Source organism: Scyliorhinus torazame, chromosome 21, assembly GCF_047496885.1.
Source record: "Scyliorhinus torazame isolate Kashiwa2021f chromosome 21, sScyTor2.1, whole genome shotgun sequence".
NCBI lineage: Eukaryota > Metazoa > Chordata > Chondrichthyes > Carcharhiniformes > Scyliorhinidae > Scyliorhinus > Scyliorhinus torazame.
Window position 1 is genome coordinate 97,057,746 of NC_092727.1, and position 25,156 is coordinate 97,082,901.

At 43.5% G+C, this 25,156-nt stretch overlaps 1 protein-coding gene and 2 long non-coding RNA genes across 5 annotated transcripts in view; 1 reads left to right on the forward strand and 2 right to left on the reverse strand.

The window, feature by feature from the left end:
• slc35b1 (solute carrier family 35 member B1) overlaps positions 1-14,886 on the reverse strand; it is a 36,106-nt gene extending 21,220 nt beyond the window's left edge. The window contains exons 1-5 of the mRNA XM_072487105.1: positions 14,618-14,886; positions 10,779-10,876; positions 9,328-9,458; positions 6,313-6,343; positions 1,254-1,414 (exon numbers count right to left, since the gene is read on the reverse strand). Of these exons, the coding sequence (XP_072343206.1) occupies positions 1,254-1,414; positions 6,313-6,343; positions 9,328-9,458; positions 10,779-10,876; positions 14,618-14,775 (579 nt within the window). The 5' untranslated portion in view covers positions 14,776-14,886. The remainder of the gene's footprint in view (positions 1-1,253; positions 1,415-6,312; positions 6,344-9,327; positions 9,459-10,778; positions 10,877-14,617) is intronic.
• Positions 14,887-15,028: 142 nt separating this feature from the next.
• LOC140398429 (uncharacterized) lies at positions 15,029-24,566 on the forward strand. 3 transcript variants are annotated; one of them, XR_011937481.1, is made up of 2 exons: positions 15,029-15,089; positions 22,857-24,566. It is a non-coding gene; the product is annotated as an uncharacterized lncRNA (long non-coding RNA). The 3 variants fall into 3 exon arrangements; XR_011937480.1 differs by lacking the exon at positions 15,029-15,089 and adding an exon at positions 16,006-16,151; XR_011937482.1 differs by lacking the exon at positions 15,029-15,089 and adding an exon at positions 19,370-20,457.
• Positions 15,484-25,156, reverse strand: part of LOC140398430 (uncharacterized) — a 202,117-nt gene continuing 192,444 nt past the window's right edge. The window contains exon 3 of the long non-coding RNA XR_011937483.1: positions 15,484-16,084. This is a non-coding gene — a long non-coding RNA (uncharacterized lncRNA). The remainder of the gene's footprint in view (positions 16,085-25,156) is intronic.

The window sequence follows — 25,156 nt, forward strand, 5'->3', positions numbered from 1 at the left end:
GTGCAGACTCAATGGGCCGAATGGCCTTCTTCTGTGCTGCAGGGATTCTGTGAAAATAGCTTAAGAGAGAATGGAGAAAAAGAGGGGAATAAAGTCAAGTGGATTTAAAATGTTAGTAACTTCCTAAGATTCTCTAGGATGACCCAATGCTTGTTACATTGGTCCCTGTCTTGTAACAAGGGTGGGACCCTCTGGGAGTGTCTTAATAGGTCACCAGAACAGTTCAAAGGTCAGTGAACAACTCTTCTTGAAGCGGTCAGTCCCAGGAGAATCAGGAGCAGGGGAAGAAACTCCATGCAGCCAAAGTTTTGTGATTTGCTCTGAGCAGCAGAGGAAGCCCTGATAATCGGAGGGGGCTCGATGAAGCCCTGCTCATTAAAGTTGGCTCGAGGAAAACCCTGGGAGACATATACAACCGGGAGACAGGTGTTTGGAGAAACCCAGGAGCAGTGCCAACTCAATGAAGCTAGCTGTCTAACAATGAGCTGAAATTGCATAAATAGAAGCTGAAGTGCAAACTCAGGGATTCAGGGAGAAGGAATCTTGGAACAGGAGCCGGATTGTGGCTTTTCACAGTAACTTCATTGCAGTGTTAATGTAAGTCTACTTGTGACAATAATAAAGATTTTTTAAAAAAATTAAATTAAGGAGAGATTGAAACCTTGTGATGTGGGCCATTGTTGAAGCTGCCCAAGTAGAGAGAATTGCTGGAAGAGATCTTCAAAGGTGACGCTGGGACTCCCTCGTGAGACAGATTCAACGAGATTGTTTGATTTAGTATTTACTAACATCTGGGTGGGTTCTTGATAAATCCATGGGCTCTGTCTTGGTTGCATCTGTCATTAACTCTGTAGTGTGGTGTGTTTGACCATAATTCATATGTACCTTATACTTACCCTGAATGTTAGAGTATAAGACGCATATTGAAAATTGTTTTGTCTTTCTGAACTTGTATAGCAAAGTTTGTTTTTGTTTGTTCAAAACCCGTGGAATCTTGTAGCTTTATTCTGAAAGAAAATGTCTGAAATCTCAACCTTTATCTACTTTAAACAAAACGTTGTTGTTCCTGAAATCGGTTCTCCAACATCCCAGGGTCTGGGCAAGAATCACACAGCGCACAATGTGAAAACCTACGAAACTGGATGGCCCAAGAGATAGTAATTTCCATGGATATGCTAAGTCCAAAGGCTAATGCAAAATGTGATAAGTTTCTGACAAATAATAAAAATACTAGAAGAGATGTTTGTACTTACTAATAGTGTTTCCCCAAACCCAAAGATGTGGTCATCTGCATTGCCAATCCCTTTTTTAGGTTTGTACATAAATAATGCCACTCCAAGAACTATAAGTAGCACACACATATACTTGGTGAACGGATATCTTTTCTTTCCAATAAGGACTCCTAAAATCATCACTGTAAAATAAAACAACATAACCATGAAAACTTGAGTAAAAGTCAAAAAGTTACAAAGAACAGTATCTGCACTGGAGTAACTAATGCAACATTGTAAGTAAGAGGTCAAAAGTCACAACTTTATGCTGATTTACCACTAAATAGTCTGCAGTATTCACTATATGTGCGGATGATATCTAGTAGAACAGTCTCAAATTCATTTCGGGCATTACAGGAATGCCCATTGGATAGATATGCACTGAAGAACACTGCATAAAGTTTCAAGCAATTATGTTTTGCAATGCATTACTTTCAGATTATGCTATATTGAGCATTGGTTTGGTCTGTGGCTCAGGTAGATATAAATTATTCTGTAACATTATTTCAAGGATAACACATTCACTTATTTTGCAAGCCAACATTCCTCCACAAACCACTAAAAATTGAGTCATTAATCATTCATGTGATCATAGAAATTGGTTGCTGCACTTACTACATAACTACAGTTCAAAAAGGGATTTTCAGTACAAAGTACTTTGGGACATCCACTAGTAAAACATCAGGAAGAACAAAGCCTTTGTCTTCAGTGCATGCCATGAATTCTGTATCCGAGCCAGCAACATCTCTTTCCACGGTCACTTTTTAAAACAGGATTCAAGCCAGTTGGTGAAGTCAAAACTAAGACAGAGTCTCACCTTGCTTTGATTGTTTGTTAGCTTTGTCCACCATCAACACTCCTCACCCAAACCCCGCTGTTACCAGGCTGTTGAATGGCTCTCTTATGGACTGAACTGATCTCTCTACACGTCTTCTCTATTATTGTAGCATTGTACTCTGTATGCGTCACCCGATATCTATGTTTTTACATTGTGTATATATCATATGTCCCATATTTTTTCATATAGAACATAGAACATACAGGGCAGAAGGAGGCCATTCGGCCCATCGAGTATGCACTGACCCACTTAAGCCCTTCCACCCTTTCCCCGTAACCCAATAACCCCTCCTAACCTTTTGGACACTAAGGGCAATTTAGCATGGCCAATCCACCTTATCTGCACGTCTTTGGACTGTGGGAGGAAACCGGAGCACCCAGAGGAAACCCACGCAGACACGGGGAGAATGTGCAGACTCCGCACAGACAATGACCCAGCGGGGAATCGAACCTGGGACCCTGGCGCTGTGAAGTCACAGTGCTAGCCACTTGTGCTACCGCGCTGCCCTCAAATATAGAACAATCGGTCTGGACTGCACGCAGAACAATGCTTTTCACTGTACCTCGGTACACGTGACAATAAATCTATATCATAATGTGCCCTATCCCCTAATTATACGCTTTTAAAACCAAGAAGCGAATTACCAAAGGCGACAGTCCCTTTAAAGGGGGCTCAAATACCCATCATCTGTTTCTCAAGACATTGACAGATTTTCCTCTTCTTCAAATCAAAACTTTTGAAAACATAAGAACAATCTTCCAAATTAAATTGAAAAGAAACAAAATTATATAGTTTTCACCTTCTACGTCTCACATTATAGTACAATCAACCATTCCCATATTCCCCCTTCTTTAAATGCTAGAGTATCCATTTCGAAGACTGGCATGCGAAGCATTACTAAAAATGACCAATGACCTCACATTCTGAATCACCCAAGGTTGGAAATTCGAATGGGTATTTCCCGGAATTTAATTTCTTTAATGTTTTATTTGTTCTCAGAACTTTCTCAATTGTAATGTTTCATAATAGTACTCCATTCCAATCCATCATAACTGGTATCAGGTCTAGTCTGAGTGCACAACAAGTACTCTGCCCAATCAAACTTCAGAACTTATTTCTTCCTTGGATGCAAGATCCTCTTATTGTGAGAACCTGGTCTAATTTATGGGGATTTAATTGACATTTACTAAGAAATATTGTTGATCCAAGTGCCTCTTCACTTTCTATTACCTGTTCAGAATCTGTACATGTATATTCAATACCAATTAGCTTTGAGGAATGTATCCTAACAGTTTGATTGCCATAATGTAAAATTACTATTTTCCATCATTGCCCATAACCTCAAAGGATCCTTTCCATTCTTTCTGCCCTCTCCTTTTGTAAAATAGTATGTCTCCTGGATTCAAATTTATTTGATGGCCTAATGCAGTGCTGTAAAGCTCAGTGAGTTTTCTCTGAAAATGAAAATGTCAGTTTATAGTTCCACTGGTCAGCTAAGATTTTGTGAAGCATCCCATCAACCAGGATTTATTTAATAAATCCCATTACTATAGGGACAATCCGTTGCTGTGTTCATAACTACATTGTTCATATTTTCACATACACTTTTAAATTCATCATTAGCAAAGCTCCACCCCACTCCCACATTGTCAGTTAGGAATTTACCGATGCTCCCAGTCGAGTTTCTATCCATTTTTCCATCATCTTAGCCACAATTACCTTTTTGTCCTTACTATATATTGCTGTTGAAATACTGAATTTAGTTGCCATATCTATGAAGCGTAAGAGAAAAAAGTTTTTGACCTGATCTCAGAACTTTAAATCCATTGCTACAATTTCATTCAAATTTCTTGCTAATTGGAGACTCACTACGTGCTGTGATGCTATTCTTTTTTTAAACATAAAATCACACTTCACACTGATCTAGTCTATAAAGTTTAGTAGTATATTTATTATCCATCACCCCAGCATCGTTTTGTGGAATTTTTAACCTATGACAAGATGGATGAGCAAGCTGCCTTTTTTCCCCTTTAAACTGCTACCCCGTTGTCATCAACATTTTGTTAATGCCGTGATTGGGAATGTTAGGCCTCGTTAAGGGAATACAATAATGATCCGACTGTGTAAAATATTAATCTACAGATTTCCCATAAACAATTGCTTGCGTGTTCCATATCTAAATTTCATTCGAGCCTTTTTCACTGACAGCTTACTCAACAGTAAGGGTATTTCACTGGATATGCTGACAAAATGGTTTAATCCTGGCTGTTTTATATGGAATCATCACTCGCTTTAAACGCATCATTATCCCTTAACCGAAAGCAAGCAGAACTTTCATGCTCCTTAACCTTACTTCATCCTTACTATTTAGAAAATCTAGGCAACACTTTAACCCTGTGGACATGCACCCGCTGTCCAATACAGCACAATTGAATGAGCCTGTGACTAGAACACACATTCCTGGACTAAAGCTTCTGGTAACTAGTACAACTCCTTCTGACTAATCGCCTTCTCCTTCCGATTTTTCCTTGTCACGTGTCATTTCAAAACCCTGTTATTCTGTTTTGGCCGATTCATTGCATAATGATATTTTGATTCACATCTGAAATACCAGTTTACCATTCCTCTGTTATTCCTGGGGTTCATTATCCTGCCATAGTCAAGCAATTCCTGTCATCTGTTATAGCGACGAAGAGCCTTCAGCATCATTTCCTTTGTTTTTGGTCCTGCTTCGTATTGATACTTGTGCCCATATCGAAACGGTCTCGAAATGCTGCCAACATTGAATCCTTCATCTGGTGCCAGGAAAATAGCGGGCAAAGAAGGCTTCCCTGCAGTTTCTTTTTAAAGCTTCAGAAAACTGTTGGACAAGTGTATCTCTTTCTGAGAATCTAACTCCAGGAGCCTATCCAAGTTTGATACTTCAGCAAAATCCAACAATTTGAAAGCAAGCACTAAATTAGGGATCTCCAAATAGAATTTCTACAATCTCGTCCAAAGCCTGTTAAATGCCATGATATATTCTTCTCTGGAATAACCATCTATCCTTCTAAATTTCTCAAAGGCTGACCACTGCCCTCATGCGCATTTAACAGGTCATCTATAATTTTTTCCAACGGTTTCAAGAGATTCTCCAGTGTCCAAATGATGAACCCCTAGCTCCAAAAATACTTTTCACCTGATCCTGCTTCGGTTGGGTGTGGAAGTGCCAAGGCCATACCTTGTCTTTTCTTTACTAAGAATGTAACTCGTATCCATATATCCACTTCATTTTCCAGATGTCATAAGATTTAGTTTCACAGAACCAGGGTGGTTTCAGCCATACTTCTCCAAATTACAATCTTTTGTCTGAAAAGTATCTTGGTTTCCAATTTTTATCTTAAGGTCAATCATTCTCTGCCACCAATTGAATCACAGGATTCAATCTGTTCAGACGTCAAAACTAAGATATAGCCTTTCCTTGCTGAGTTTATTGCATTTGTCCAGTGTCAACACACCTCGCCCACACCCAATATCCCAGCTATCCCCTATCTTTGAGTTCAAATACCCATCACCTTTCCCTTAACTATGTAATTGACATTAAACCTTAATGTAATTGTCATTAACAATGTAATTGATTAGACATTGACACCACTATCTTAGGCACAGTTGAGCTTCCAATTGTATAACATCCCTATCACAAAGAATGCTTATTTTGTCTCCATAACATTGTTTCAGCAGCAGATATGAACTTATTCATGCTCTTGCCACCTCTAGATGTGAATACCAAACAAATTTCTGCCAGATTCCCATTCTCCACACTCAGTAATCCGCCACAGCAAGATTTTTCTTTTTAGCTTTGACCCTTATGTTTACAAAACTCCATGGCCTCGTGCCTTCCTATTTCTGATCCACACCCCTCCTGCCCCTTCCACAGCCAGCTGGGCTCTGCTTCCTCCAAATCTAGGCTCTTGTGCATCTCCCCCTTCTTTTTGACCGGCAATTGGCGACCTCATTTTTCTTGGGTGTTGCGGTATTCCTTCCTTACTGCCCTCTAACATCTCATTCCCCTATAAAGGACCTGTCTGAATCCACTTCTCAACCAAGCTTTTAGCTTAGCATTCATTTTTTCTACATCTCTATGAAGCGCTATATGCATACAAGGAAGTACAGCAAGATCTTGTGCCAGTTTAAGTTCTTACTTTCTATATAATTTTAACCTACCTGGAATAGGTTTACATGATTTTCCTAGAACCTGAAATGGAAGGAATTCTCATTAGTTGACAATAGAAGTTGCCATGAGGAATGATATTTTTTCAACAACAAAAAACAACAGCACGGTAGCACAGTGATTAGCACAATTGCTTCACAGCTCCAGGGTCCCAGGTTCGATTCTCGGCTTGGCTCACTGTTTGTGCGGAGTCTGCACGTTCTCCCCGTGTGTGCGTGGGTTTCCTCCGGGTGCTCCGGTTTCCTCCCACAGTCCAAAGATGCGCAGGTTAGGTGGATTGGCCAAAAATTGCCCTTAATGTTGGGTGGGGTTACTGGGTTATGGGGATAGGGTGGAGGTGTGCTGTTGGGAAGGGTGCTCTTTCCAAGAGCTGGCGCAGACTCGATGGGCCGAATGGCCTCCTTCTGAACTGAAAAATCTATGAAATGAAGCCTATTTACTCATGAATCTCTATGACAATTGGCACTTCCACACATCAATGTACAAAATGTACATCTATGAATTGAAAGCTGCTTTAAGCCAGTGGAAGATGCCCAACTCAGGAAAAATTAGTAATAGCTTTAGAGAATGCACAAGTAAGCAGATATTCTATTTTTAGCATTACATAGATCAAAATGAGGAAGGTGAAGGGAAAGGGGAAAAAATATTTTTATGCAAGATTCCCCTAATGCTTACATGCTTTATTACCAAGTTATTTGCTCTCAATAGGGCACAGTATATTCAAACACAGTGACCCTATACTCTCTGGACACTATCCCATAAAATGGTTCAGTAATACCAAAGAATAGTGGATATTTAATTGAGACACAGGTTCAACTTTTAAAAAACCTACCTCTTTTTATTAAGAATTCAATGAATGAAATAGCGATGTGAAACAAATGGCAATTCATTCTATTGGACACTTATGTACGTACATTTGTGTTTGGAATGCATATGTTTGAACAATTTATTACACCAATCAGAATAAACAAATCTTTGCATATAATTAGTACATTACAGTGATATTTGAGATTGTGTACTTCTTAAAACCAGTTTTGTGAAGCCATTCAACTCCACTGTAAACTTACACAATAGTTTATGGATTGCTTGAGATTTTATTAAAAATCAGTTCATGGGATGTGGGCGACGCTGGCTGGACCAGCATTTATTGCCCGTGCCTGAGACATTCAGCAGGATACAGCAGGATTTAGATAGTTTGGAGACTTGGGCGGAGCGATGGGAAATGGAGTTTAATCTGGACAAATGTGAGGTAATGCATTTTGGAAGGTCTAATGCAGGCAGGGAATATACAGTGAATGGTAGAACCCTCAAGAGTATTGAAAGTCAGAGAGATCTAGGTGTACAGGTCCACAGGTCACGGAGAGGGGCGACACAGGTGGAGAAGGTAGTCAAGAAGGCATATGGCATGCTTGCCTTCATTGGCCGGGGCATTGAGTATAAGAATTGGCAAGTCATGTTGCAGCTGTATAGAACCTTAGTTAGGCCACACTTGGAGTATAGTGTTCAATTCTGGTAGCCACACTACCAGAAGGATGTGGAGGCTTTAGCGAGGCTGCAGAAGAGATTTACCAGGATGTTGCCTGGTATGGAGGGCATTAGCTATGAGGAGCGGTTGAATAAACTCTGTTTGTTCTCACTGGAACGACGGAGATTGAGGGGCGACCTGATAGAGGTCTACAAAATTATGAGGGACATAGACAGAGTGGATAGTCAGAGGCTTTTCCCCAGGGTAGAGGGGTCAATTACTAGAGGACATAGGTTTAAGGTGCGAGGGGCAAGGTTTAGAGTAGATGTACGAGGCAAGTTTTTTTTTTTTTTTTTTATACACAGAGGGTAGTGGGTACCTGGAACTCGCTGCCAGAGGAGGTGGTGGAGTGTAGAAGATTGTAGTTTAGTCGGGCAGCATGTTCGGCAAGGGCTTGGAGGGCCAAAGGGCCTGTTCCCGTGCTGTACTTTTCTTTGTTCTTTGTTCTATTCACGAATCAACCACTTTGCTGTGGATTTGGAGTCACATCTAGACCAGACCAGGTAAGGACGACAGATTCCCTTTCTTAAAGAATATTAGCAAACTAGATGGGATTTTATGACAATCAACAATAGTTTTGTGATCATCATTAGACTTTAATTCCAGATTTTTATGGAGTTCAAATTTCACCACATGCCATGGTGGGATTTGAACCCAGGTCCCCAGAGCATTATCCTGGATCTCTAGATTACTAGCCACTCGACAATACCACAACACCACTGCCTCCCCAAATTTGTGTTTTTTTTCTTTTCATTCGCTCAGGGAATGTGGGCGTTGTTGACTGGGCCATCATTTATTACCCATTCTTAACAAGCCTTCACTTCCGAGGGCATTTGAGAGTCAACAATATTGCTGTGGATCTGGAGTCAAATGTAGACCAGATCAGGTAAGGACAGCAAATTTTCTTCCTAAAGAGAATTAGGGAACCAGATAGGTTTTTACGACAATCAACAATGGCTTTATGGTCATCATCAGACTTTTAATTCCATATTATTAAAAACTGAATTCAAATTCACCATCTGCCATGATCTTGCCTTGGGTCTCTCACTGGTCCAGTGAAAATACCACTATGCCACTATACATTATTCTCTCAGGCACATGCCGAGTATTCATCTTTTAAGTGCTCAAATGTCTTCAACACGTCCTTCAACATGAGCCATTTACATCTGTAAAAATGTTATTCGTGAAGATCCAAATATTTATTAGATTGGAGGATGGGGAAGTGGAGAGAGTAGGCTTGAAGAAATACAACAATATTTCTTTCTTTAAATTAGAACAACAATGAGAGATTTAATTCAATTACACTTGGAACTATTTATGTCAAAACAATGTCCTCCAGCAGAAAATGACATTAGAAAAATGTCAAAACAATGTCAAATATCTTTTTTTAAAATAAATCTTGCAGGAAAGATTCAGCAACGTATTTTTAGGTAGAGTTAAACATACCCTTTTTGAAAAAGAGGATGTAATATCAAATACCAACCTGTGTTGGATAGTTTACATACTGGAGCGCAGAATTACTGGAGACCATTGCTCCTAAATAGGACATCGAACAAACAGCATACAGCCAGCGTGGCGTTCGTTCAGGTGAAGGCTTTTCAAACAATTGTATTACTGGAACAAAACCGGTTAAAATTTATTAGCTAATACAATTTATATATTAGTGCAAACAAGTTTGTATTTCTGAATACCAGATTCCACTACTCAAATACTGTGCAATTCTTTAGATATGCAAGTAAACATGGCTAGAGATAGAGAGACTTGACAGTCAAGAACTTTTATGCTCCATTTTAGCAATTTTGTATTTAAAAACACTTCTAACAGACATATTTAAATTATGCCAACAAATTGACTAGTTCGATCTAATTTTGGGGTTCCTTAATAGGTACACATGTAGTCTACAACATCCTGAACTTGTGGCTCGCTAGCTACTGAAATTCCCACAGCCTTCATTTTTATGTTGACTACTGGGAAATATCCTCTTCCAATCTCTGATCTGAACTAAAGTTACAGCTTCAATACCTTTTTCATCCCTCATGACATAACTTAATATCCTGGATTTTACAGCCCCAACAGCAATGAGCATTGAGGTGTTCACCACTGAGTGCCAGAACAACATTGCTATTTCCAGGGAGCCCAATTACACTGAATCTGGAAGTTGCAGCATGCCTGAGTGGGCTCTGGAGGAGCCCATTCTGATGGTCCCACTGGGTCCTGGCAGCATATAAACTTGGGCTGATAGTGAATAGCAGTGAAAGTCTAGGACACTGATTTATTTAGGACTACTCATAGCATGGGTAGCAGCTCTATAAATCAGGAGTGTCAAAACAATCCCACATGGCCTGTAAACCATCCTCTGATACCAACAGCTCCAGTTACACTTTCTCCTCCCATATACTTAGACCTGTTGGTATTGGGAAGAGTCCATGGAGAGGATGGAAAAGCACAGCCGGGGGTGAGGGGAGTGAGAAGTGAAGGGGAGCAGTTCTGCAGTGGGGAAATAGAGGAACAGAACCGGTGGTGTCGTTGGGCAACTGGAATTCAAAATTGATTAAAGAAAACTTTAAATTCGTTAAAACGTTTACCAGTCATTGAACTGATAGGGGACATGGACTTTTTGACAGGAATGCACCTCACCCTATTTACCTCGCAATGGATTCTTGCTGCAGCCAGGATAGCAGCTTCCAATTGCAGCCAACAAAAAAGATTGGAACATTGGTTTAAATGCAATCGGTAGCATATGCCTCCACTTCGCCGCTGACCGCAAGATCCAGGCCAATAATTACAACCTGAAGGACATCATAAATTCTCCACTAGAACAAGTCTGGAAACTACAAGTATTAAAATAATTCATATTTATATGAAATATATATATATTTATGTAGAGAGACACACACACGTACGTATATATATGTATAAAATAAAGTTACTTACCTAATTTAGAAAAGATGGCATTAATAATACACTGGACAAACACAAGTGATTTTGCAAAAATGAATGATTCTTGCTGTTCTCCATATTTGCCTCTGGTTCTGTAACACATGAGACGCAAGTATTCAAGATGAACAAGTGCCACAATAATTTGTTTTCGCTATCAGATATAAGTATATAAAGAAAATATGCAGAACACAGAACAGACTGAAAAGAGGCTTCAAATCCACAAATCCAAAACATTTATGCGCCAACACATACAAATCAAATCTGGTTGCTATTCCTCATATTTCATGCCAACTAAGCAATAGGGGGCAAAAATAAAATCAGAATTGTTCCTAAAGACACTGGACTAGGCATTACTTTGTGCTTATTAAGCTCGGCTAGGATATTGTTCTAACACAGAACGGTCACAGGTCCTGAACTCTTGAGATGTTCCTGCACTACAGCTAGCTTTTTAAGACAGACATATCATGGAATCCCTGCACTGCAGGAGGCCATTCGGCCCATCGATTCTGCACCGACCCTCTGAAAGAGCACCCTACCGTGGCCCACTCCACCACCCTATCCCCGTAACCCCACCTAACTGCACATATTTGGACACTAAGGGGCAATTTAGCATGGCCAATCCACTTAAACTGCACATATTTAAACAGTGGGAGGAAATTTGGAGTACCCGGAGGAATCTTGCGCATACATGGGGAGAAAGTGCAAACTCCACAGTCATCCAAGGCCGGAATTGAACCTGGGTCCATGGCGCTATGATGCAGCAGTGCTAACCACTGTGCCACCATGCCGTTATGAAGTGGAATTACAGGTTGGTATTTTAAGGAAGTGGCTACTGATAACGGGTTTGAAAGGGTGCAGAATAGTATCAGGGAAGGATTCAATTTATAATAACAGTTAGTATGGGACCAAAATATTGATTAAAACAAAAAAAAATAGATTGGAGTAAACCAGACAGGAATATAGAAACAGATTATAAGAGCTTTACAAGTATATAAAAAGAAGAATAGTGAAAACAACCTTTGGTTTCTGAGAGGCAGAAAGGAGGGAAATGATCTCTGGGTACAAGAAAATGGCAGTGAATTTGAACAAATATTTTGTGTCTGTCTTCACAGTATAGGACGTAAATTACATAAAAGAGGGTAATCAAGGGCTATAAGACTGAGGAACTTCCATAGAATCCCTACAGTGCAGAAGGTGGCAATGTGGCACATTGAGTTTGTATCAACCCTCCAAAAGAGCACTTTACCTAGACTTACTCCCTGACCTTATCCCCGTAACCTCATGATTTAATCATGGCCAATCCACCTAACCTGCACATTTTTGGACTGTGGGAGGAAACCCAACCAGACAAGCGGAGAACGTGCAAACTCCAGTCACCCAAGGCCAGAATTGAACCTGGGTCTCTGGTGCGGTGAGCCAGCAGTGCTAACCTAGTAGCACAATGGGTAGCATTGTTGTTTCACAGCTCCAGGGTCCCAGGTTCGATTCCCGGCTTGGGTCACTGTCTGTGTGGAGTATGCACGTTCTCCCGTGTATGCGTGGGTTTCCTCCGGGTGCTCCGGTTTCTTCCCACAAGTCCTGAAAGACATGCTGTTAGGTAATTTGGACATTCTGAATTCTCCCTCTGTGTACCAGAACAGGCACCGGAATGTGGCGACTAGGGGCTTTTCACAGTAGCTTCATTAGTGTTAATTGGATTGGACTGGATTGGATTTGTTTATTGTCACGTGTACCGAGGTACAATGAAAAGTATTTTTCTGTAAGCAGCTCAACAGATCATTAAGTACATGGGAAGAAAAGGGAATAAAAGAAAATACGTAATAGGGCAACACAAGGTATACAATGTAACTACATAAGCACTCGCATCGGATGAAGCATACAGGGTATAGTGTTAATGAGGTCAGTGCATAAGAGCGTAATTTAGGAGTCTGGTAACAGCGGGGAAGAAGCTGTTTTTGAGTCTGTTCGTGTGTGTTCTCAGGCTTCTGTATCTCTTGCCCGATGGAAGAAGTTGAAAGAGTGAATAAGCTGGGTGGGAGGGGTCTTTGATTATGCTGCCTGCTTTCCCCAGGCGGTGGGAGGTGTAGATGGAGTCAATGGATGGGAGGCAGGTTCGTGTGATGGACTGGGCGGTGTTCACGACTCTACATAGATACATAGAATGATACAGCGCAGTACAGGCCCTTCGGCCCACGATGTTGCACCGACATGGGAAGTCAAAAAACAAAAGCCATCTAACCTACACTATGCCATTATCATCCATATGCTTATCCAATAAACTTTTAAATGCCCTCAATGTTGGCGAGTTCACTACTGTTGCAGGTAGGGCATTCCACGGCCTCACCACTCTTTGCGTAAAGAACCTACCTCTGACCTCTGTCCTATATCTATTACCCCTCAGTTTAAGGCTATGTCCCCTCGTGCTAGCCATTTCCATCCGCGGGAGAAGGCTCTCACTGTCCACCCTATCTAACCCCCTGATCATTTTGTATGCCTCTATTAAGTCTCCTCTTAACCTTCTTCTCTCTAACGTTTCTTGCGGTCCTGGGCCGAGCAATTGCCATACCAGGCTGTGATGCAGCCAGGTAGGATACTAAGCCTACTTATGACAATAAAGATTATTATTATAACCACTGTGCCAACTTCATGTATTAAATCAGCAAAGAGAACATCTTGGAGTCTTAAGGTACTAAATGCCAACAAATCCCAGGGGCCTGATGACCTACATCCAAGGGTCTAAGATGGTTGCAGACATTATGGATGCACTGGTTATGGCTTTCTAAAATTATAGAACAGTCCCAGCAAATGAAAATTAGAAAATGCAATACCATTAATCAAGAAATGAGAAAGAAAATACAAAACTACAATCCAGTAGTTCTGACATCAGTCTTTGGGAAAATGCTACTTATTAAGAAAGTCTTAACATGCACTTAGAACATCATGATACAATCAGCCATGATGTTCGGAAAGGGAAATTATGTTTGACAAATTTATTTCATAGAATCCCTACAGTGCAGGAGGCGTCCACTTGGCCCATCAATACTACACCGACCCTCCGAAAGAGTACCTGACCAAGGCTTGCTTCCCCCAACCCTATCCCTGTAATTGTTTGTACAGGGGTTGCAATGCATACCCAACAGTAACCCCCACCTAACCTACAAGTCTTTGGACACTAAGGGCAATTTAGTACAGCCAATCCACCTAACCTGCACATATTCAAACTTTTTTTTGATGTGGAGATGCCGGCGTTGAACTGGGGTGGGCACAGTAAGAAGTCTTACAACACCAGGTTAAAGTCCAACAGGTTGTTTCAAATCACTGGCTTTCAGAGCACAGCTCCTTCATCAGTGAATCACTTTTTTTTGAGAATGTAACTAGTAGGGTCTATAAGCAGGAACCAGTAGATGTAGCATTACTGGGCTTGCAAGGCTTTCAAACAGTTGCCACGTGAAAGGGTAATACACAAGGTGGAGGTGCATTAGTGGGGGTGGTAACATATTAGCATGAAGAGGATTGGTTAATGGAAAGGAAGGAGAGGGTATGAAACGATCCTATATTAAAACTGGTTTTCAATGCATGGTTATAATAAATCTAACTCTACAATTACAGAATAACCAAAGCTGTAATATGTCAACAGTGCATCATGTAATCATGTGTATTTCATTTGATTATCTGTTTTAGTGTAACAAGTTTATTTCCAGCCAGCTTGGGGGAAGGGGGTTGACCCAGTCCCACTGCTGCTCCACACAATGCTGACGATCCAGGAACTAGCTGCACCGCCATTTAATCCAGGGAACTCCTTTCTCTCAATTCCCGGGCTCCCGAGTACTCACATCGACTCCTGCAAAATCCCGTAGTAAAAGTAACAGACGAAGACTCCCAGGAAGCAGGCGATCAGCCGCAGCTTCTCGCTGGCTACTTTCTCCATGGAGGATCTGGCCGCCTCGCCCGGCGCCTCCGGCTCCACGGCAACAACTTCGGCCGGTCCCATCAGCCCCCGCGCCGCCCTGCCGCCAGGACCCGACCGGGGTAGGGCCAGAACCACCGCCTGAACAAACCACCGCCTGAACAAACCCCCCCCCCTCCTCTCCTCCGGGGGCTTCACCGCGGAAACAAGGGCCACGGTCACTCCCTTTCGACTTTCAGATTTTATACTGAAATAAACGCAGAGGGAGACGCCTCCCTGTGAACGAGGAGGAAAAACTGGCGTGGCTGCGTCCCCGGCCGAATGCAGGTCCTGCGCTGACCGTAGTGCAAGGGCGCGTGCGCGCCGGCGGCCGGGATTGGGAGCGGCTCCCGCCCGAGGTGAGCGGACCTGGCCATGGGGTGGGTGAGCGGGCGGCCGGGTGTTTGTTATCTGAATATCATTCTCCACAGAGAATTTTAAGATTTGAGATTCCCCCGCCCCTATAAAGAAACTCCTGCAGGACAGTAAATGTGTCTTTGCACCATGGCTTACATTTTAATTCGAAGAAAAGAAAAAAAATTATTTATTTATATATATATATATATATATTTCCAGATTTCTTGGTATTGTGTTTCATAACAGTAGAATGCCCCAAGACACTTCATAGCCACAGTGCAGTGTGTTTAATTCACTGTGAGTAGAACATTGAATACCTTCACTGCAGAGGGAGTTGTAATGGAATGGGCAGGATTTGGAGCATTCCACAGAGCAGTCATTTGCAAACTCGGGGTCGTGATTTATGGGTGGATGGCGCGGCTGATGGACTATCAATAACAGACGAAGCGAGTTATAGAACTAAATTGTGGCTTTAATAAACTGAGATGTGTGCCTGCCTGCTGCTGGTCCCTTACTGGGGGCAGGGCCACAGATCAGCCAACTATATACAAAGCCAGAGGGGCAGAGCCAACAGAAGCAGCAACAACAATAAGTAGCAATGGAACAAACAATAACAGTGAATATATATATATACAGCAGTGAGTAACAGTGGAACGTGGTTCACCACAGCGGCCATGGGTCGCAGCGTTCCCAATCACAGGAAGAAGTGCCCAACAGCCACAGCTAGCTTTCAGAAATGCCGGCCACCACGCACTTGCGTGCCCCCTGGACAGTGGCCCGGAGCCCGGCAAGGCAGACTGCCTCCTCCTGACATCAGCACGCTGACCCAGATCCTTTTCGAAAATCAATGGGGTCTTCTCTCTAGAAGCGGCGGCAGAGAGCAGCAGTTCACCTGCCCCGCACACTGACGTCACATGCTCTGGGTGCGAGAAAGATCCCTCCAGCGATGAGATCCCTTCTGTAGCAGCCAGCAATGCTGTCGTGAGCTCCACGGCCTCTGGTGAACAACCCATGAAGAAGACGCTGATATCAGTAACAAAGCAGCATAAAAATTATTCCTTGAGGTATGGGTTTATTAATTGTGCCAATGCAAATAAGGGTGCAAAGCTCATGTATGTTATACCTGAGCTGGCAAATGAAAGATTAAAACCCTCAAAACAAGTGATTTGAAGACTAAGCATAGTTTTTTTCAACGTTTGCAGTGAGAACTTAAATCATCAACTGAAGTCCGTAGCAGAAATGTAACATTGAATGACAAAGTAAGTGAGGTTGGGAGGACCAAGCAGGCTCACCTGTAGCAAAAATGGAGTCCGTGAGTCCAGTGATGGTTGTGTTGGCTCTAAGGGTGTGGAGGCAGCATTTGGGACTGGAGGGTGCCTTGGTGTGGGCACCGATCTGCGGCAACCATAGGTTTGCGCCGGGGCGGTGCGGGGGCATTGGATGAGTGGTTTCGGGGGCAGTGGCAAGCAGGGATCAAGCAATTTGGTGATCTGTTCATAGGGGGCAAATTTACAAGGAGGAAGAGTACGAGCTGCCAGGGGAGCAGTTTTAGGAACCTGCACGTCTGGGATTTCGTGAGGAGAGAGGTGCTGCCGCCCCTGTGGTTGCAAGACAAGGTGCTGTAAAGGGACAAGGTAGGGGAGGGGAAGGTGTCCGATGTCCACAAGGAGTTGAAGGGGCCCTGGTGGGGGATATAAAATGCAAAGGGGCGGTGAGTCCTGTCATGTGTGAGGTTAAGGCTCCATCCGGTTTAAAGTAATAACCGGGTCACATATGACGGTAGCAAGGGTGAGTAGTTTTTTTTGGGGGGTGGGAAGATTAGATGTGGACGGTATGCAGGGAGCCAAGAATCGGGTCACACCCACGTGCTGGGTGTGTCCAAGGTTGAAGGGGTTCTGGCAGGGGTTTGCGGACGTAATGTCCAAGGTGCTGGGAGTGGAAGTGGAAGAGTCCAGAGAGGTGCTATTCGGGGTGTCAGAAGACCCAGGAGTCCAGGGGGTGAGAGAGGCCGATGTTCTGGTTTTTGCCTCTCTGATAGCCCGGAGACGGATTTTGCTCGGATGGCGGGACTTGGAGCTGCCGAACGCAGGGGTGTGGGTAAGCGACCTGGCGGAATTCCTGAGGCTGGAGAAGGCCAAGTTCAACTTGATGGGGTCAGTGGGTGGGTTCACTCGGAGGTGGAAGCTGTTTCTTGATTTCTTTAAGGAGGTTTGAGGGGTCAACTGGGGGAGGGGAGGAGGGTAAGGGCAGCATGGTAGCACAGTGGTTAGCACTGTTGCTTCACATCTCCAGGGTCCCAGGTTTGATTCCCGGCTTGGGTCAATGTCTCTGTGGAGTCTGCACGTTCTCCCTGTGTCTGCGTGGATTTCCTCCGGGTGCTCCGGTTTCCTCCCACAAGTCCCGAAAGACATGCTGTTAGGTAATTTGGACACTGAATTCTCCCTCTGTGTACCCGAACATGCGCCGGAATGTGGTGACTAGGGGCTTTTCACAGTAACTTCATTGCAGTGTTAATGTAAGCCTACTTGTGACAATAAAGATTACTTTATAAAGATTAGGGGGTTAAAATGGGGAAGGCGGGATTGGAGAAGTGGGCGGTATTAGGGGAGCAGGGGGGACTGGTTGTTTATAATTTGGTTTTTCATCTGCTTTTGTTTGTTTATATGAAAATGACTTAAATAAAAAGATTCTGAAAAATGGTAAGCGAAAGTGGTGGCTTGGGATGAGTGGTTCCCGAAGACCGGCTGGCATGGGTCACAAAGATCAGCCGGCGTGTATTGCGAAGGATGGCCAGTTGATAAAAATGGGTCCCAGGCAAAAATGTTTGAAAAAACACTGCCGTAGAGGAGCGCGAGGACCACAAAGATTCAGAAAGGCAGCTTCACATCTCAGGAAAGCAGTAAAAGAAGATTTGCCAACACCCTGTGAAATAAGAAAAACATCAGCATTTATATTGAAGGTTTCATGATCTAAATTCATTTCGTGCCAATCCCAATGTCGCATGAATCCAAAGACCAACTCTTCAAAAATCTAGCGTTTTGACATACAAATGATTTGGGTTTTCCCCCCAAACTTAAACCAATGGATTGATTGACATGGGCTCTCAAGCTTACTTTGACCCATTTCATTACTACAGTTTGGAGCTCCTTACAAAGAACTGTCCATAGAATCCCTACAGTGCATAAGGAGGCCATTCAGCCCATCAAGTCTGTACTGGCCCGCTGAAAGAGCACCCTACCTAGGCCAACTTCCTCTGCCATATCCCTGTAACTCCACCTAACCTGCACATGTTTGGACTGTGGGAGGAAGCCAAAGGACCCGGAGAAAATCCATGCAGACACTGGGAGAGCATGCAATCTCCACACAGACAGTCACCCAAGGGTGGAATCTAACTCCGGTTACTGGTGCTGTGAGGGAGCAGTACTAGCCACTGTTCCACCTAATACTACACTTAGCTCCTGACAAATGTGAGGTAATGCATTATGGTAGGTCTAATGCAGGTAGGGAATATACAGTGAATGGTAGAACCCTCAAGAATATTGACAGAGAGATCTAGGTGTACAGGTCCACAGGTCACTGAAAGGGGCAACACAGGTGGAGAAGGTAGTCAAGAAGGCATACGGCATGCTTGCCTTCATTGGCCGGGGCATTGAGTATAAGAATTGGCAAGTCATGTTGCAGCTGTATAGAACCTTAGTTAGGCCACACTTGGAGTATAGTGTTCAATTCTGGTCGCCACACTAGCAGAAGGACGTGGAGGCTTTAGAGAGGGTGCAGAAGAGATTTACCAGGATGTTGCCTGGTATGGAGGGCATTAGCTATGAGGAGCGGTTGAATAAACTCTGTTTGTTCTCACTGGAATGATGGAGGTTGAGGGGCGACCTGATAGAGGTTTACAAAATTATGAGGGACATAGACAGAGTGGATAGTCAGAGACTTTGTCCCCAAGGTAGAGGGGTCAATTACTAGTGGGCATAGGTTTAAGGTGCGAGGGGCAAGGTTTAGAGGAGTTAATTATAGAATTTACAGTGCAGAAGGAGGCCATTCGGCCCATCGAGTCTGCACCGGCTCTTTGAAAGAGCACCCTACCTCCTCCCTATCACCATAACCCAGTAACCCACCCCAACACTGAGGGCAATTTAGCATGACCAATCCACCTAACCTGCGCATCTTTGGACTGTGGGAGGAAACCGGAGCACCTGTAGGAAACCCACGCACACACGGGGAGAATGTGCAGACTCTGCTCAGACAGTGACCCAAGCCGGAAATCGAACCTGGGACCCTGGAGCTGTGAAGCAATTGCGCTAACCACCATGCTGCCCGAGATGTACGAGGCAAGTTTTTTACACAGAGGGTAGTAGGTGCCTGGAACTCGCTGCCGGAGGAGGTGGTGGAAACGGGGACGATAGTGACATTTAAGGGGCATCTTGACAAATATATGAATAGGATGGGAATAGAGGGATACGGACCCAGGAAGTGTAGAAATGGGTTTAGGCGGGCAGCATGGTCGGCACAGTGGAGGGCCGAAGGGCCTGTTCCTGTGCTGTACTTTTGTTTGTTCTTTGTGGTTGGAGTCATACCAAGCACACAGGTGATTGTTGCAGGCCAATCATCTGAACTCCAAGACCTTGCCTCCACTCATCCGAAAGGTTGTGACTAAGGCCCCACTGTCTCCAGATGTTTCAATCATGATCTCCCCTCCAACTTAAAGTTACAAATGGGGAAGTTTGCTGATTGCAAGGTGTAAGTACAATTTGCCATACCTCATTCTGAAGCAGTCCATGCCCATATTCAACAAGATCTGGACAACAGTCTGCCTTGAGCTGGTAAGTGGCAAATAACATTTGTGCCACACAAAAGGCAGGCAGTGACCATCTCCAACAAGAGAGAGTCTAACCATCTCCTCTTGATATTCAATGCAATTGCTAGCACTGATCCTCCACCATCAACATCCTGAAGGTTACCTTTGGCAGAAACGACACTGGACCTGCCACATAAATGTGGCTACAAGAGCAGGTCAGAAATCTGTGGTGAAAACTCATCTCCTGGCAGCCTAATGCTTGCCAACCATCTACATCTGGCATTAAACAGGAGTGCAATGGAATACTCGCCACCTGGCTGAGTGGAGCTCCAACAAACTCAAGGAGCTTGACATGATCCAGGACAAAACAGTACATTTGATTGGCACCCCATCCACCACCTTAAATATTATCCCTCTCCTACCAGGACACAGTGGCAGCAGTATAGATGGACTGCAGTAGTTTGGCATGGCTCCTTCAACTGCACCACCCAAGTTCATGACCTTCATCTAGAAAGGAAGCAGACACATTGAGACACCGACACTTGCACCATCCTGACTTGGAACGACAGGTATATTTCTGTTCTCTCACCAGCACTGGGTCAAAATCCTGGAACTCCCTCCTTAACCGCACTGTGGGTGTATTTTTGCCATATGGACCAGTGGTTCAAGAAGGCAGCTTACTACTACCTTTTCTAATTGAATTAGTGCAGGGCAACAAATCCCAAGCAGGAATTCAAAAGAAGCTGAAAATTCTTTACAAGAAACTTTTCAAAAGTTCCACTTGTTAACACCACTGAGGACATCCTCCATTATGTTGGGATAGATTCTGAGCACATCAACCAGCTCAAGACAGGGGATTCATGGTACCCTTTGGGCCATCGGCAGCAGCAGAATTGTATTCCAGCTCAACCGGTAACCTCATCTGGCATGTCCTTCACTTTACCATTGCCATTCACCCAAGGGACCAACTCTGGTTTAACTAATACCATCAACACTAATCCCAATTCTCTACCATTTTATCATTTTTATTTTTTCATATACCTATCCATGTTATCACCCCTGCTTTAGACTTGTAAGTTATCTGCTAATGATCTGCGGTTCCCTTTTACTATGGTCATTATTAGCTCTTTTGCTACACTTATATCTTTGTTGTTTATTTAAACAAAGGCAGTACATGATCTGTGCTGTTCTATCAGTGCTCCTGCTAGAGGGTCCCAAACTCAGCATAAAATCGCGAAATGGTTACAGCACAGAAGGAGGCCATTCGATCTATCATGTCCATGTCGGCTCTCCACTTTTCCCACAGCCCGGCAAATTATTTTCTCTTCAGACACTTATCCAATTCTCTTTTGAAGGCCTCAATTGAATCTGCCTCCAATGCACACTCAGGCAGTGTATTCCAGATCCGAAACACTCATCGTGTAACAAGATTCTTCCTCGTGTTATCATTGCTTCTTTTGCCAATTGCCATAAATTGGTGACTTCTGGTTCTGGATCCTTTCATCTGTCCAGATCCCTCATGATTTTGAACACCTTGATCAATCTCTTCTCTATGTATTCTCCCAAAAAGAACAGCTCCAGCTTCTCCCATCTATTCACGTAACTAGAGTTCCTCATTCCTGAACCCGTGTGAGTCTTTTCTGCGCCTTCACATTCTTCTTAAAGCGTGGTCCCCAGAACTGGGCATAATGCTCTAGTTGAGGCGTAAACAGTATTTTATGCTGCTTTATCGTAACCTCCTTACTTTTGAACTAAATACATCTATTTATGGGCGGCACAGTGGTGCAGTGGTTAGCGCTGCTGCCTACGGCACTAAGGACCCGGGTTCGATCCCAGCCTTGGATCACTGTCTATGTGGAGTTTGCACATTCTCCCGTGTCTACGTGGGTTTCACCCCCACAACCCAAAGATGTGCAAGTAAGGTAAATTGGCTCTTAATTGGAAAAAAAAATAACTGGAAGAATAAATACATCTATTTATGAATCCCAAGATCATGTCTGTTTTTGTTAAACTACTTTCTGATCCTGTTCTTCCACCTTAATCATTTTTGCACATAAAGCCACACACCCCACTGCCCTTGCAGCCCCTTTAGAATTGTACGCTTTGTTTTATGTTACCTGGCCTCTCCCTCCCTACCAAAATGAATCACTTCACGGTTCTCTGCATTAAACTTAATCTGACACTTGTCCGTATATTCTACATACAAATTAGGAGCAGGAGTAGGTCACTCAGCCCCTCAAGCTTGCTCCGACTGATCAGGTTGTGGCCTCAACTTTATATTTCTGCCTACCCCCGATAATCTTTCACCCCTTTGCTGATCAAGAATTTGTCTACCTCAGCCTTACAAAATACTCACAGACTCTGCTTCCACTGCCTTTTGAGGAAGAGTTCCAAAGACTCTCGATCCTCTGAGAGAACACATTATATTTAGTGACCCTTAATTGTAGATTCTCCCACAAGAGGTAACATCCTCTCCACGTTCACCCTGTCAAGACCCCTCCGGATCTTGTGTTTTATTTAAAAACTCTTCCTCTTCCAAACTCCAGCGGACGCAAGCCTATCCTGTCCAATCTTTCTTCAAAGACAGCCTGTACATTCCAGGTATAAGACTCATAAACCTCTGAACAGCTTCCAATACATTTACATCCTTCCTTAAATAAGGAGATCGATACACAGTGCACCAGATGTGGTCTCACCAATGCCCTCTATAGCTAAAGCATAACCTCCCTTTTGTATTCAATTCCCACGAAATTGTCAATAACATTCCATTAACTTTCTTAATTGCTTGCTGTGTCTACATACTGCCCTTTTACAATTCAAATTCCAAGATGCCTCACAGGAGCATTATAAAGCAAAATTTTACATTTATTGTGCTGTCTTGAAGCCTTTCACCATCCTCCTCACTTTTCACAATACTTCTAAGTTTTGTTTCAACTGCAAATTTTGAAATTGTTCCTTGTACACCCAGGTCTATGACAACATATATGAAGAGAGGGAGGGGCCCAAGGAAATCTGCTGTAACTCAGAGGCAATGATTGCAATCTGTATTTTCTCCAGTGGTGGTGCTGTAGGAGTTCCTTCGACACTTCCAAGCAGTTGGACTGTGCCCCACCACCTTGTTCAAAAGGTTATGCAGAAAAACACCTAGGACCACAAGTCCATCAGACAATGGTAAGCATGTGACATTCTAGAGGCCCTAAGGGAAAAGTAGATGATGGGAAAAGGAGGGACGGCATGGTAGCACAGTGGTTAGCACTGTTGCTTCACAGCGCCAGGGACCTGGGTTTGAATCCCGGCTTGGGTCACTGTCTGTGCGGAGGTCTGCACATTCTCCCCTTGTCTGCGTAGGTTTCCTCCCAAAAGTCCCGAAAGACATGCTTGTTAGGTGAATTGGACATTCTGAATTGTCCCTCAGTGTACCCGAACAGGTGCCGGAGTGTGGCGACTAGGAGATTTTCACAGTAACTTCAAATGCAGCGTTAATGTAAGTCTACTTGTGACACTAATAAATAGTATTATTAGATGATGGAACCTGTTGGATGGTTCCCTGAGCAGACTATCAAAGTCATTTGACAGAATGCCTCATCGGCAGAACTTTCAAACAAGCGGCAAGATGTGGCTTCGCTAGAGGTGAGAAAGGCCCTCCCCCTCAGATCCTTTGCACACACCCGGAGTCGCACCCTGTCTGCATGTGACCGTGGTGGAAAAGAGACTGTTGTTCACCTTGTGCCTTTACATCTTGAGGAATGTGCCTTTACATCTTGAGAGAAATGAGGTGGTTTATCACTCCAAAACAAATATCAGGGGCAGCATGGTAGCATTGTGGATAGCACAATTGCTTCACAGCTCCAGGGTCCCAGGTTCGATTCCGGCTTGGGTCACTGTCTGTGCGGAGTCTGCACATCCTCCCCGTGTGTGCATGGGTTTCCTCCGTGTGCTCCGGTTTCCTCCCACAGTCCAAAGATGTGCAGGTTAGGTGGATTGGCCATGATAAATTGCCCTTAGTGTCCAAAATTGCCCTTAGTGTTGGATGGGTTTACTGGGTTATGGAGATAGGGTGGAGGTGTTGACCTTGGGTAGGATGCTCTTTCCAAGAGCCGGTGCAGACTCGATGGGCCGAATGGCCTCCTTCTGCACTGTAAATTCTATGTTGGAGGATCATCAACTTGATGAAAGACACTCTTCGGCCTGCCTGAAACCTGTTGATCTTCCAATGCAGAGTTGTCCACGAGGGATTGTTGCAGACAGGCACATTCCAAAGTCCAGGAATACGTGTTAAGGGATGCACTAAAGCTTGGGGCAGCCACTGCAGAGGCACCATGGGGAACAACCTTTCAGACATGGAGAATTGAGGGGCTGGAATTTGTATAGAACCCTTTGGGCTGTCTGACTCACATTGAATGTATATGGTGAATATTACTTATATGACAATTGTATTGAAGCACCTCAGAGTGCAATATGATCTGTGTAGACAACTTAGTACATTGCACCTTTTGTAATGACCATTTTGAAATGTCTGTAATGTCCATTTGCTTGTATTGAAGCACCTCAGAGTGCAACATGATCTCTGTAAAAGAAAAACCTGAATATTATTGCACTTTCTGTGATGGCCATTCTGGAAATGTGTGTAATGTTCTTTCACATATTTTATGAATAAAGTATACTTTTGAAAATTCAATCCTCCGGTGAATACCTGAATCTGTTTCCCTAGACATCCTATGCAATTAATTCCAGTTTGCAGACGTTTTCAGTGCTTCCAATGTTAAATCTTTTTTTTGTCAACTGAAAAAAGATGTATGCCTTCTGGTTTGAATAACATGCAGCTTCATTTATTTTTAAACTCATGGGCCCTTGGGCCCTTGGTTTGCAAACATTGAGCTTATTCAGCCAAACATAACTGCAGGGATATGGCCAATACCTTCTTAGCAGCATTTTAACCTCATGTCTTAGACCTCTTGAGGAAGGGGCTCCATAGGCCTTTCCCCAGAATCTGCTGTCACTCACACCAAGAGTGACATGTGCCAGTACAGATACATCCATGTCAGCGAACTCACAAGAATTAGCTTCTATTTTGCTCCCCTGAATTATAAATGTGGAAGACTTCATGAACTCAGCTACCCAGCTTCACCCTCGGTTACAAGAAGGGATTTCAATATTACAGCAGTTCCTAGAGCTGCGAACTTGGATAGAAATCCTGTGACCTGTAATTTCTCTTGCATTATTATTTCTGGTATTCCTCCAAGGATCTATCCTTGGCATCCTCCTATC